General features: G+C 39.9%; 1 protein-coding gene across 3 annotated transcripts in view; it reads right to left on the bottom strand.

Moving 5' to 3' along the window:
* Positions 1–1,628: 1,628 nt before the first annotated feature.
* The window catches only part of rxrgb (retinoid X receptor, gamma b), a 33,360-nt gene continuing 19,910 nt past the window's right edge, over positions 1,629–15,078 (bottom strand). For 2 of the 3 annotated variants that reach the window (XM_061738147.1, XM_061738148.1), the window contains 10 exons: positions 14,410–14,639; positions 9,893–10,037; positions 9,425–9,604; positions 6,869–6,979; positions 6,323–6,483; positions 4,951–5,080; positions 3,680–3,812; positions 2,534–2,625; positions 2,292–2,397; positions 1,629–2,153 (listed from right to left, as the gene is read on the bottom strand). In XM_061738147.1, the coding sequence (XP_061594131.1) occupies positions 2,006–2,153; positions 2,292–2,397; positions 2,534–2,625; positions 3,680–3,812; positions 4,951–5,080; positions 6,323–6,483; positions 6,869–6,979; positions 9,425–9,604; positions 9,893–10,037; positions 14,410–14,639 (1,436 nt within the window). In that variant the 3' untranslated portion in view covers positions 1,629–2,005. The remainder of the gene's footprint in view (positions 2,154–2,291; positions 2,398–2,533; positions 2,626–3,679; positions 3,813–4,950; positions 5,081–6,322; positions 6,484–6,868; positions 6,980–9,424; positions 9,605–9,892; positions 10,038–14,409; positions 14,640–15,078) is intronic. The other variant, XM_061738149.1, reaches the window with a different exon arrangement.

Raw genomic sequence — 15,078 nt, 5'->3', positions numbered from 1 at the left:
TGTGGTATACGTAGCAATCACACGTGGCAGCAACATCAAGAAGAAAGAACATTAGAAGCTGGAGAAATAGCCAGAGTTGAAGAAACAGATGGAAAAGAACTGGAAGGTGAAGTGGTAGTTGGGGGCACTCAGAGCTCCAAGCTGGGAGAGTGGCTCCAGCAAATATCAAGGACAACATCAGAGATCTCTGTTGAGAAGAGCACAGTCCTAGAAACATCATAAATACTACGAAGAACCCTTGATCTCCCAGGCCTCTGACAGAAGACCCAAGCTTCAGGACGGCAGCTGCTATGCAAAATATTAATATTAACACTTAGGACAATAATATAGGTCAAAATAAATGTCTGTTTTAAACCTCTGACAGGACTCAAACATGCCCTTCCAATTAAGTGACTGTGTGGATAGAGTCCCCACAGGCAAACCAAGGACAAATATACAAATACTACATAAAAAGAGTAGTTAAAATACAGACATCTCTGCCCAGATGCGACCAACTTTAAGTCTGTACAAGTCAACGACAGATGTTGTGCAAACTCCTGTCAGTAAGCTAAAAGAGGAAAGTCCAGCCTCTGCTTCCACAGATATAGATAAATACCTGCATATTTATGAAAAATATGCAAGTATTAAAAGCAAATGCCACAAATCCTTTTCCTTTTGTGACTATTGAGAGAACTGACATTTGGTAGCCAACTTTTACAGACGTATAACAAAGTGGCTGGGACCAGATGTAGATGCCTGTAGAAACAGTTCTTTTTTTCTTTTTTTTTTACTTTCTGTACACTTACAAAGTTAAAATTACCTTTTTTTAGTCTTGTCTCAAGATGACAAGACATCTGCAATTCATATTGCAGATGTAGAGCAACACCTCAATGTACTAACATCTATTGCAATTTTACTGCAAACATATTCCGTTCGCATTCAAAACAGTTTCTATTCATGTAAAAGTAAAGGTTATAAAAGTAAAAGTTAATAGTCTTTTACAAACTGGTGGATAAAAACTGAGGAAACATCAATTTCTTTTTACAACACTGCAGGCATCCAACATGTTGAAAACATGGGTTGTGGCATTGCTGGCTTTGTAAGAGTAATTCAATTTGGCCTCTTGAAAATGCTGTTTAAAATCTGCTGGAAAGGGTTTCAGGTGTTTGAAGAGATAAATGAGTATCTGTTATCAAGCCAACATTTAAATATAAGGTGCAGTAATTATGAATGTGTTTAGATTTGTGGGGATACATTTGTTACAGGGATTTACGGTGGCTTGATGGTTGGCTTGTGTTTAATGAGAATGAAAATGCCACAAATCATGTCAGGGCCTTACAGTTCCCATGCTCCCTTATATTGTCTTGCCTTGTATGCTTTGTTCACCATGTATACCACAGTATTCACCAAACTGTGGTGAGGTATAAGGTATCCTCCGACAGATTGAAACCATGAGGGGGATACAGGAAACTGCAAACAGATGTCAAGAATGCTGTGAAAGAACCTCTGCAATCCAATTATGCTCCACTGACGCCATCTGGTGGACAAGAGATGAAAATGCAAGGAGACAACAGTCGCTATTTTTGGTCCATCATTTAGTGTAAAGGCGTCAGGTGTCAGTCACATGACAAAACCACAACACATTTCACTTACATTTTAAATAGCTTTATTCTGTAAGAACTCTTAATGTGTGTTTTTTTTATGAAATGCAGGGATGGTTTCTGCTTTTATACAACTCCTTTGAACAAAATATGATTCCTTTTGAAAATTGCATTGACTTGCTTTTAAAATGAACAGTTGAAATTTATTGAAATCTATTTACAAAATCTGTTAAGAACTCTGTTAGAATTTGTTTTGACTGTGTACTCTCCCCACAACCACAAAATATTTTTTTTCCATTTTAATTATATATTTTTTTTGCCTGGTACAAAATAAGTTGTTGTACAATTTCAATCAAGTCTATTTATTTCATCTTCATATCGCTCACAATGTGGGAGTATATACAGGAGGGAGGGGAGGACTGGTGTCATGTGATCTGATGGGGAGCCTCCAGCATCTCCATCAGGAAGGTGTCGATGGGCGTGTCCCCAATTAACTTGAAGAAGAACAGGTGCTCCAGGCACTTGAGGCCGATGGAGCGCAGGGCCGGCAGGCGGAGCAGCAGTTTGGCAAATCTGTAAATAATGACAGAATTTCCAAATATTTTAATCTTCATTACTGCAAGCTGCACTTTAAACTTCACTGCAACCCAAACTCCAAATAAACAGTGGTGTTTAAAAATGATCAGTGCTGTAATATAAAGCATTTCCCACCTGCCAGGCTGGTCTGGGTACTTCTGTTTTGTATACGCTTCCAATGAGGCGTAAACTTTTTCTCTAAGCCCCTCCACCTCTGATGGGTTTGACAAACCTTTTGCATCTGAAACAAATACAAAGTCAAACTTAAGCACATAAAATGCCAGTGTTTGATTGTATTAATATATAAAAACGAGTCCAATCACAGCCGCAGAGCAATGATCAAATTTTTTTTTTTCCCAATTGTAGGGTAGGCTAACCTGGGTTGAAGAGGACGATAGCTCGCAGGCAGCCGAGTTCTGTCTTATCCATCTGCATGTCTTTCATTTTAGAAACCAACTCTGTCAGAACTCTGCAGGAAATCAAGATCAATATCACGTAAGCAGGAAGACAACCTGTTAGTTTCTTGTTAAAAGATTGTAGTTATTATTTCCTTTTTTCTGCTCTCATAGCTTTTTGCTTTATTTGCTTGGGGCATTATAATTGTTTAATGCGTGCCTTGTTGTACGTTTTCCATTCCTCAGTATAACTCTGTGTTATTGCTGTGTACATGACAATAAACCCCTTGAACCTTGACTGTTAACATGGTGGAATTTCAATGACAGACTTGGAGTACTAAAGACAAAGCTATCAGCTATAATAAAATGTTATTTTGCAACATGACTGCTGACAGCATCACACAACTGTTTGCCTTTTTGTTATTTTTCATGTTTTATTTGCTTATCAAATGTAAACAGCAGCAACAAACACAAAAGTAAATCAGGCAAAACATGGTTGACAAAAAAAAAATGCTTTTACACAGTTTTGGGAAAAATGAAGTTGCCACTAGCAATTCTAAAGTTTCACTCATCTGTTCCTTCCAAGGTCTAAAACCTTTTTAAATACAACACCACGCGAGAGACATCACAGGCTCACTCTTTATTAAATAAAACTTGGATAGAGAAAAAGATAAATTAGAAATGCAGGAACAGCATGTAAAAAGCTAAGTAAACCCTATGTACTTGGTCTTTGGATGAATAAAGTAATAATCTCCTGTTGTGGAGGAATTTTGTGGCTTCAGTTCATTGAAAGTTTGGTTATGCTAGAAGTTCTTAAACTTGCTTGCCACAGGATTTCAGTATGACTGAGGTCTGGACTCCAACACTTCATTTAATATCTTTTTCACCCACTCTGTTGTGCCATTGTATCATTCTGTCGTGCAACCACTATGATTTGCTGCTGTGATTGCGATTATTGCTGTGTTGCAAATGTTTCCTGCCAGTCTGATTTCCTCACATTTGTCTCTATAATCCTCTAATATTTAGAAGATTTCATGTTCAATTCAGTGACTGGAACATTCCCAGCTTCTCCAAATCATTACCCCCCCAGTTTTGGGATTCTTGTCCCATGTCTGAGCGTTTTCTAACCTGTCAAAGATGGACCCCACTCCGGCACTGTGGGCGCTGCTTCTGTGAACGTGAAGCCCTGTTGCCAGAAGAATGCCGTCCTTAACCGTGACTGAGCGATGTGAGAAAGAAGCGATGAGCAGCTCGTTCCAGCCTGGTCCATGAACAGAAATATGCAAAAATTAAGTGCTCAAAATTACTCGATTACATATGCAAAAGTGTCTCATTAGGCCTGCTATGCAACTTCCTCATTCAGGTATTTGTGTGAAATGACCCACTAGCAGAGGTCATTGCTGGTGTGACTGCAAAGGTACTGCTGGGATTCGGCAAATAAACCAATTATGTTTGCGTTTCAGTGCTCCTTCGAACTACATGGAAAAATGTGTTGGGTGAACGTAAAAGACTTAAATAGATGGCCTGACTTGAACTAAACGCTCGCTCAAAAGAAACACTACATGAACACAAGGACACAAGGTGTACAGATGCACCTTCAGCCCTTGGAGGATAATATTCTGTGTGTCAGAGGTGTCAAGTAACAAAGTACAAATACTTTGTTACCTTACCTAAGTAGAAATTTTGGTTATCTATACTTCACTGGAGTAATTATTTTTCAGACGACTTTTTACTTTTACTCCTTACATTTTCACGCAATTATCTGTACTTTTTACTCCTTACATTTTAAAAACAGCCTCGTTACTCTATTTCATTTCGGCCTTTAAAAAAAAACTATCCAGTTAAATTGCTCCGTCCGGATAGAGTGAATTTGGTTGTGGTTGTTTCAGATGTTCTTGTCCAGTTTTGTTCTTACATCCGTTCCCTCAGATTCCTGCAACTAAACTTGGATGTACATTCCAATAAAGGTTAGGATAAATGATAACATGCCTCTGAAGTTTGACTTTTTGCACCATTACAATACTTATAGGCAACTAGTCATCATATTTCCTGCTCTCTGAAACACATGTTAATGCTCAATAGTACACATATATGGTTCTTTATTATATTTGCATTATACTAAGATGCATTCATTTTCAATGGCTTTTGTCCTTAATGGCTTTTTTCCCCCTTACATTACTTTTACTTTTATACTTTAAGTAGTTTTGAAACCAGTACTTTTATACTTTTACTTGAATAAAAAACTTGAGTTGATACTTCAACTTCTTCAGGAGTATTTTTAAATTCTAGTATCTATATTTCTACCTGAGTAATGAATGTGAATACTTTTGACACCTCTGCTGTGTGTGCCCGTGTCTGTTATTTATGAATTTGCCGTGCGCCTTTGTTTGTGTACCTACCTGCCCGTAGTAGGATGACCTGGTCATCGAGGGGGAGTTCGGAGAAGTGCGGGATCCTTTTGGCCCACTCCACCAAGGTGAAGAGCTGCTTGTCTGCTGCTTGGCAGATATTGGTGACGGGGTCGTTGGTCTGGAGAGGAACAAGGAGGGAAAATGCCAGAGCAATAGAGTCTATAAATGTGCTGGCGACTTCCCTCCGTGACATATAAAGTGGTTCTAACAGGATCTAGCGAGCAGATGCGGGCTATTTTGGATTTGTGAAAATTAAATCACTCTTTTATTTTTTTTAAACATTCACAGACAGAAATATCCTACAGGAAAATGCAAACTCATGCAGCTTTTACATAACTCAGACTTAAGTGTTGGATCTTCAAAGACTTTGAATGATTCTCATGACTTTTTTCTGAATCACAAACAACAATATCAGACTTTAGATCAGATTACGATGTATCTGAGGCCCCGTTTACACGTAGCCGGGTATTTACAAAAACGGAGGCGTTTTCATGCGTTTTGGCCGTTCGTTTACACGGAAACGGAGGTCAAAGTCACCAAAAACGATCATTTCTGAAAACTCCGGCCAAAGTGGAGATTTTCAAAAACTCCGTTTTCCCGTTTGCGTCTAAACGGAGGAAAACGGAGGAAAACGGAGATTTAAGCTTCAGAACGTCACATTATGCACCAGAAACTCACCAGCGTCATGTGTGCGACCTGTGTTTACAATTAGTTTGGCCACCGTCAATATTTTCTTGTATTTTACCTGTTTAATATTCTAAAGTCACACTTAAAAGTAACTCCCCCCCCCGTCCAGCCTCCTGCTCATTCAAGCCTGTGAGCGCGTCAGCCAGCAGAATGAAGCCTGAATTATGGTTCCGCGTTAAATCGAAGGCGTAAGGTACGCGGCGACGCGCAAGGTACGTGCGCGTCGCCGCGTACCCTACGCCGTAGGCTCTGCGTTAATGTAACGCGGAACCATAAATCAGCCTTAACTGGAAGTTACACACGTGTCATTTGTTGATGTTTTTCCAGGATTCTGATTGGCTTGCATGACGTTAAGAGCGTTTTCATGCGGGTCCGTGTAAACGAGGATTTTTTTGAAAACGTAGAGGGGAAAATATCCGTTTTGTAAATACCCGGCTACGTGTAAACGTGAAATGGATAGTTTCAAACGCCTTTCAGCTTGTGCCATTTATATTTGATAAGCTCCTTAATTAAACCCATAACAGTGTTTGGAGATCCTTCTCTGAACTTCACATTCAGCTTCACACTCTGTTTTTAGTAAGGTTATCAGGTGACAACACATCTTTAGCACTCAGTTGAAGAGTATCTGTTGGGTAGTTTTGGCCAGAGCATGCTCAGAGACTGAGGGCCTTACAGAGTTCCCAGGACTGCCGTCGCTGTACGTCTCTGTTTTGGGCTCGACGGCCAACTCAGCATCCAGGATCTTCTCCACGGGCATTTCATCATTGAAACTGCTGGTTGACTCGACTTCATTCTCCCCACGCTCCTTACCTCGCTGCCTCTCTTCCTGCACAGCTACACACAAACACATTTATGGTCAAACAACATATGTTTACCCGCTTATAACAGGTAACAGCATATTACTCAGTTCTAGCTTATGATTGCAGCAGACTCTCAGCCTTACAGTTGAAGCGACTACAGAAACACTCAACAGTGACATCTGTGGACATGAGGCAAGGCAGTTTATTTGTATGGTAAATTTCAGCAACAAGGCAATCCGAGGTGTTTTACATAATGAAAACATGAAAAATTAAGAGAAAAAAAGAGAGGAAAAAAGCTAGAGTTAGACTCAAGCTAGAGTTACTGAAATGTAGTACTGAAATTAACATAATTTAAATTTTAATTCAGAATGGTTTAAATAATTCAGTCAAAGGCAGCTGTAAACAGATGAGTTTTTAACCTTGATTTAAAGGAACTGAGGGTTTCAGCGTTCCTGCAGTTTTCTGGAAGTTTGTTCCAGATCTGTGAAGCATAAAAGCTGAATGCTGCTTCTCCATGTTTCGTTCTGATTCTGGGGACACAGAGCAGACCTTTACCAGAAGACCTGAGAGTTCTGGATGGTTGATATGGCAACAACAACTCTCTAAAGTATTTTGGTCTTAAACTAATACATTTATAATATATTTATATATATAATATATATTTATAAAATATATTTGTAAATTAACAGACGTAATTTAAAGTCTATTCTCTGACATACAGGGAACGAGTATTAGGACCTCAGAAATGGAGTGATGTTGTCCACTTTCTTAGTTCTACTGAGATATTGAGCAGCAGCATTCTGGATTAGCTGTAGGTGTCTGATTGAATTTTTAGGCAGACCTATGAAAACACTGTTGCAGTTATCAATTCGACTGAAGATAAACGCATGGATGAGTTTTTCAAGATCTGATGAGAGATTAGTCCTTTGATCCTGGAGATGTTCTTCAGGTGATATAAGGCCGACTTTGTAATTGTTTTAATGTGTCTCTGAAGGTTCAGGTCTGAGTCCACGACTACACACAGACTTCTGGCCTCGTCAGTGGTTTGTAGCTGTTGTAGCTGAAGCTGTGTGCTCACTCTTAAAGGGGACCTATTGTGGAAAACACGTTTTCTTTTGCTTTAACATATATAAAGTGGTCTCCCCTCAGCCTGCCAACTCAGAGAAGGAGGAAAGCAACCAAATTCTGCAGTGTCTGTACAGCCGCCCGGATGAGCTTTCCAGTGTGATGTGGCTTCTACGAGCCGTTCAGATTCTGCTCCCTTTCGTTACGTAACGAAAACGCGATTTACATAGGTTGGCCTCCGATACGTGAAACCACGGCCAGAACTAACTCCGCCGGAGCTTCCGCCATTTTTTCGTAGCGGTGTATCGCGTCATTCAGGCAGCCAATCAGCACAGAGCTACATTATCATAGCCCCGCCCACTCAGAATCCTGCATAGATAATGAGGTTAGAGACTGGGAAGATAAAAACATGGCTCAGAGGCTGAATTTCTCATTTATTTAGCGAAAACAATCAAAAGCTTTTAAGAAATTAAAGGCCTGTTTAAAATAGGTATTAGATGCCATAATAGGTCCCCTTTAAACGCTTTTCTTTTGGTCCAAGAACAACTACTTCAGTTTTGTCTGTGTTCCACTGAGGAGAACGATGCGGTATCCACTCACTGATTTGTTCCATGCATCTACTCAATGCTTGTATGGACTCATTGTCACCCGGTGACATTTTAATGTAAAGTTGTCTCTTATCTGGGTAGTTATGGTAACTTATTTTGTTGTTTATTATTATATGAGCTAGATGATGCATATACATGTTAAACAGGAGGGGTCCTAGGATAGAACCTTGGGGAACCCCACATGTAACATTTGTTGATTCTGATCTAAAGTTACCTACTGACACAAAGTAGTCCATGTCCTTTAAGTAAGACACAGACAAGTCAAGTGCTGTGCCAGAAAGTTTGACCCAATTCTCCAGTCTCTTTAGTAATATGCCATGGTCACTGGTCTCAAGTGCCACTGATTTAAGACTACAACTTTTCTGTACATTTTAGCTGAGAAGTAAGAAGGTATGAGAAACAGAAGCAAAGCAAGCAGACAGGAAGCAGAGGAAGCATCCACACTGTAAGGAAGAAGGAAGTTTATGTTTACTTGAATGATTGCAGTTTTTTTTATAAAATATTTACATTAAACTTCCACTGAAGAAGTGAATATTGTATTCACTAGATTTATCAAACAGTTGGCTACTTTACATGACTTTAGAGATTTTTACATACAAAATGTATGATGAGGTAATAAAATATTCATCCATGCTTTGTTGTTTTTTCAACAAAAAACTGTTTCAGCTGTATATAAAAATACAACAAAACATAGGTTAAACTAAACTGATAATGATTTGCTCGTAACCAACATTCATGTAAAAACACCACTAATACACAATTCCATTATTTTGTTCACTTAGATTTTTAGAAAAAACTAAGAAAAAATAATTATATAGTATTGTATTAATATCCCAATTATGAGCTGCAAGTTGATTTGCACTAATATACAGTACTTGGCTCCATCTCCACCAGGTGTAACAGTTAATTTCATGCATATTAAAGTCTCTTGTATGTAAAAACCAGATTACACCAGGGAAGCCACGAAGCTCAGTCTTTATCATCTTGAAGTTGTCCTAATTTCTGACTATCGTTTGTATAGAAAATGGTCCTTTTTTCCTGCAGCAAAAAAAGGCATTTGACAAAAATTTAAATCTAGCAAAAGCATATAATCTGACTGAATCTATGTTTTTTTTGTCATTTTTTGAAGGCAATGTGAGCGCCCTTAGTAATTAATTGATCCATATATCCATAAATTGTTAGAATTCCCCATCATTTACTTTTTCTGCGGTAACAACCCAAAAACTTTAAGTATTCCATTAACCATTGGTAAGAATTACACTCGCTTGAATGATATTCTCACAGACACACACACACACACACCTTCTCTCTTCATGCCCATGGCCAGGCACTTCTGGTAGCGACAGTACTGGCAGCGGTTTCGCTGACGCTTGTCAATCAGGCACTCCTTGTTGTCTCGACATGTGTAGGTGAGATCTTTGCGAACAGTCCTCTTGAAGAAGCCTTTGCAACCTTCGCAGCTGTACACACCATAGTGTTTTCCTGTCAAACATAAACACATCACGCTGGTTCAGCTTTGAATCACCAACACAATAAGGGTCACAATGTGACCTTGAAAAAGACTTGGATACATCTTTGGATTGATGAAAAAACATTGCCCTTCCAAGTATACTGACAACAGAAAAATTGAGTGCCTTGCAACAGGAAAAGAACAGTTTTGTTGATACAGTACTTCTATGATCTATGGAGTTAAGATTTATATTATGCACTGGCCGTCCTTCTCCTTGCCCCCACCCCAGAAAGAGAAATTAAAAATAACAACAACATTACCTGAGGAGCGATCCCCACAAATTGCGCAGATGTGTTTTGACATCCCCCCGGGGCTCGTACATTGGTAGTTGATGTTTCCTAGATTCTGTAGGCCCGGCGGAGGCTTGATGTCCTCGGAGCTGCTTACGCTGTTCATAGAGTTCATCTGGGGATGACGGCAGGACAAAGTGGAGAACAAAGAGTTGAAGCTGAGGTAGCAGAGGAGGAAGTTCAGAGGAAGTGAAAAGTGTTCAGCAGTCTCATGACACTCTCCCTTCCCCTAGTTTCTCGGATTGTCTTCCGCTATGTCACACTGTTTTTTTTTTTTCTTGTACACCCACACATTTGTTGTGAAAGTGTCTTAGTGTACGATCACATGCTCAGTCAGTGGGAGGGGTTCAGGTTTGTAATGCAGTTTTTTTGTTTTTTTAAATATTTGTTGACCAAAGATGAAACCTGTGCAGCTGTTCAAGCCAACAGCAGAGGGCACTCATGTAGAATCTAACAGGGGAAATTTAGATTTACAAGCCATACTGGCAGTTTTACATAATATAAAGTTTGTTTTATTGCCGATGAAACAAGTTTTAGTGGATTTCAGAAAGATAAACACTTTACTGATGTGAGTGAGGACTAATTCGGCAATGACTCAATGAGACATGAATCCTTCTTCCCAGTGTAGTGAACTGAGGCGCTGACTCACGTAGGAATGAAGCTACTAACAGGAGGACTGACTTGTGCTCAAGACTAAGCGAAAAGTCAAATTTCCTTTGGCCTCTGCATATTTTCTGCCTCTTATCATCATCCTGCCCTCTGACCTTCTCTTGCTGAAGAAAACCCAGCAGACTGCAGTGTGTGCTGCGTGTTTATGTCAGCTTTTGTGCAAACATCTGCATAACAACTTGCATCACCATCACGCCCTATATATCTGAGGAAGCCTGGCATATAGGACGTTACCCCAGGCTTTTCTTATCACTTATTTTCAATAAGCGCTCTGAATATTTTCTTACAGCAGATTAAACTCAGATGATGCAGCTGAGGAGAGGATGCAAAACATGTTCCCCCTTTTTCTTCGAATTCTCTCAGTTTTCTCAGCAATTGCGCCATTTTTCCTCACTGCTGCCACCCTCCCCCTCAGAGAATGCCTACAAGATAGTCACATTTAATTGACACATCAGCTCCTGCATGCTCACTCATCAGTGAGTCAGTGGTTAGCAGTAATTTCTCTTTAGTGTCCAGTACTGTTGTCATAAATGGTTATATTCACATGGGGACTTAAAAAGCAAGTCTTTGCAAACTCGCGGCTCAGACAGGATGCTGTTTCTGTCTGTCAGCAAACTGCAGAGGACAGGACTACAAGCATTACGTATGGATTATTGATGCATCATACATTCTTTATTCAACACATGGTATGAGGAGCACGCTGCTTCACAGACGTAAGGTTCACTTGGGTCTGTCCTGGGCCAGACTGCACTTAGTGCAAATCTTTTATCTGTACGCTAAACTTTTGAAAAGTGTAAAAATGTGTAATTAATATCACATGGCAGATATTTACTTTCGCGTAGAGTACTGTTTAATGTGTAGCTTTAAAGACACCTGGGCTGAAAGAATGGAATCATTTAATGGCATTAATGGCTCTGAGGAAACTATAATAATGATTAATTACTTAATTTAGAAGATAATTGACTCATTAAAGGTAATAGAACTTAACTATTAGTTGCAGCCATGAATACAAACAAACACGAGGTGAAGCCAGTGACAAGTTTAAAGAGATCTTCACCGGATTTATGTTGTTAATGACCAAAATGATTTAAAAAACATTTACATTTGAATCTTTTTTAACCTTTGCAAGTGTTTATTTAATATTGGAATTCATCAGTAATTATATAGTTCTTAATATTGTATTAAAAAATACACATAAACAGACAAGCCTCTGCTACAAGCCAGTCTTCATCTATGCAAACAATAATACTGTACCGCACACGTTTGGGCAGGTATCATACATGTGATGAACAAAATGTGATCAGCAAATAGTAATGATGCTGTCTCCATATCTCCTATTAGTCTTGGGTGGAGCGTGTGGTTTTATCTGCAGTTACTGGGTCTGTTGAACAGCAGCATCAGCGCCACCGACTCAAAGACACCAAACAAACAGTTTCTGTCATGAGGACGGCTCTGAACCTCCTGATCAAGGAAAGATTGCTGTGCAAGGTGCAGGACAACACTGCACACTCTCAACACAACATACTGATGTTTTTAGGGTGAAATGCATGATCCACATGCTTCTTAAGTCTCTCATTTATTATTTAGTCGGCAACAATTCAGTTTGCTTTTGGGATTCATAAAGTACATTGCCCTCAAACTAAGCAAATACTGTAAAATCGGACAAAAGACTTCAATCATCAATCTGTCAAAGCTAAGCAATTTTGTTAAATAGTAACTGATGCAGAGACCAGCTTCTCATTCCCTAAACAATAGTGTCAAAAGACACATCCTGAGGTCGTGGGAAAGATGTTGGTCCGTTTCAGAAGGGGTCCAGTTATTGGCCTAAATGAAGCAAACAAAGGAACTATGGAGGTTCTTGAAACTACCAAAACAGAAATAAGAGTGAAGAAGTGTCTTAAGAAGAGCAGTGGTGCATCATCATCAACCTTTAGGAAGAAATGTGATCAGGAAAGTCTTGAGTAATCAAAATCAAAGTTCATATAAAAGTTCTTCTAACTGAAGAAAACAAGAACTCTGTGATGTTTAATAATGCAAGCAAGAGCTTTTCCCCATGCCCAATGAAGAGATGTAATGGTATTAAGATTAAACAGCCATATAGCACTTTTCAATGAGACAGATTGAAAATATGAGGCTTCAATTTGCTAGCGAGAATTAAAAAAAAATGGACTAAAGCCATGAAAATAGGTCATGCCATCTGATGAGTCCCGTTTTGTGTTGCTCCAAAGTGATGGATGTGTCAGAGCAAGAAGAAACGAGCTGAAAGTGACAAACCCGTTATGTCTAGTGTCTGCCATGCAAATCTGAGGGAGACGTATTATGATATGGGGCTGCTCCAGTTGATTGGGTCTTGGTTCAGCAACATGTGCCCTAAGAATGGAGTCAGATGACTGACTATAGGATTTTCCAACATGAGATTTTTTATTTTTGTTGCACAGGAATATTTCAAAATGACAATGCTAGGACTCAAGTAGGCTCAAGCTGTGAAAGAGGGGTTTAGGGCGCTTGAGACATCAATTTTACACAATGATCGTTCATCAAATAGCCCTTGACGGATTTGATGAAGTCAAATGACTTTATCACTGTTATCCAGATGTACTGTGGTTGGTACTTCAAACAAGGTGGAGGTGGGGTAAACTTGTAGCCAACAGCTTGTAGAGCCAATGGATTTACAGAGGTTTAAATTGTAAATTGTGAAAAAAGGCTAAAAATAGAGATATAAGACTTCCTTTCCATAGCAGTGTTTTGGCTTCAGCCCAATTGTTCTCAATTTGATCCATTAAAAGCATAAGATGTTACATACATAGAACAATGACATGGTCAGGATCTTGCTTTGCTTTTGGCCATCAGTGTGAAGACCGTTATGGCACCCAATCGTATCAACCCAGACTGTCCTTATAAGCCTACATCCATGCCATGATTGAAGCACCGTCTATCATTGACAGCTGGTCCCTGCAGCACTGGCCTCATTTCAGCCACTGAAACACCATATGCATGTGAGCCGTGTGTGTGTGTGTGTGTGTGTGTGTGTGTTTGTGTGTATGTGCGCGCGCATGAGTGTGAGCGTGCGTGCGTGTGTGTGTGTGCGTGCATGCGCGTGTGTGCGAGCATGTGAGCGTGTGTGTGTGGGGCTTGTGAAGCTTGTAGTTCATGTAATGGACTACTTAAAGAAGGCCTCTCCATTAGCTGTCTCTTAATAGGGGGCTATTGTGGCTCACGGATAACTGTGCAGTTTTGTAGGAGTAGCTGTTTCTGAACCTGAAAAGATGAAACCTCACAAAGAAAGGAGATGCCTTAGGATCACACACAGCCCTGCTTCCCGGCTATAACAGCCATCAAATAAGCAGAATCGGATGAGCAAAAAGAAAGAAATAAGCCACCAAGAAAAATGTGATAGTTCCCTGTCTGTCTAGTTATCCATTAAAGGGCTGATAGTGGGGCTGGATCACATGTCTCCTGGCAATACAGTAGTAATTCACAACTCAGAGATGACCTTTAGGGTGAGAAGTTTAGAGGTCGGTAGAGGGGTGGGGGGTGGGGGGTGAGGAGTGAGGTATGCCAGCCAATTATACCTCATTGGATAAGCCTAATCTTCAACTTCTTATATGCTCCATGAGATTGCAAGAATGAGAAGCATAGTATCAAACAAGGAACATTGCCAAAAGTAGCAGTTGTATGTAGTTGCGAGAAGGTAAATACATCATTTTTTGATCCCAAAAATAACATTAAGTTTAAACTTAAACCACTGAGGGGACTTTTTTTTTTTCCGATAGTCTGTTGTTATCCCATGACCCTCAGACACTGGAATAGGCTCTCACCTGTGGACTACTGAGCGGTCCAAAGTTCATGTTGGGCGTAGACTGCAGAGATACTGAAGGCGACCCGAGAGATGACGTGATGACTGGATAGGGCGATGCCAGGCCATTCATCGGCGAGCCCAAGGCGGACATGGGGGACGGTAATGGCCTGGAGGTGCTGATGACGGACGGGTGGCCCACCATGCCCATAGGAGGATGGCTGTGGGCTGCATTCATTGGCCCCGTAGAATCTGGAGGAGAAAGAGGGGTGTGTTGTAAGAAAATTCAGGTGATTTCAAATGAGAAATGTGTTTTCTACAGATACATTGGGAAATAATCCCTTTCCATAAATCATTTTGGTTTAAAGCTGGAAAATCAGATTTTCATGGCACCTGGTGGCAGTGCTCTGACCTTTAAAACAGCAGTGATGCATTAGCTACTTCCATGAGTTAAACACACTATCTTATTTGTTTCTACAATTGTATCATAACTGTTAGAACAACAGACATTTATGGCTGGATGATTAATCAAAGTAAAATATTTACACTCATTTATCTCTGTTCTCAGTGCAGAGATTGCACTCTCAGCAACCCTTGCTTTTGAAATGATCAGCATTATTGTCTGTATTTTGACCATTCTCATTATTTTTCATGGGTGTGTAAACATTAATAGATATGAAGCGGTAACCAA

This window comes from Cololabis saira, chromosome 13, assembly GCF_033807715.1.
Source record: "Cololabis saira isolate AMF1-May2022 chromosome 13, fColSai1.1, whole genome shotgun sequence".
Taxonomy (NCBI): Eukaryota; Metazoa; Chordata; class Actinopteri; order Beloniformes; family Belonidae; genus Cololabis; species Cololabis saira.
Note: the sequence above shows the minus strand (reverse complement) of the source record. Positions and strands in the feature narration are given on the sequence as shown.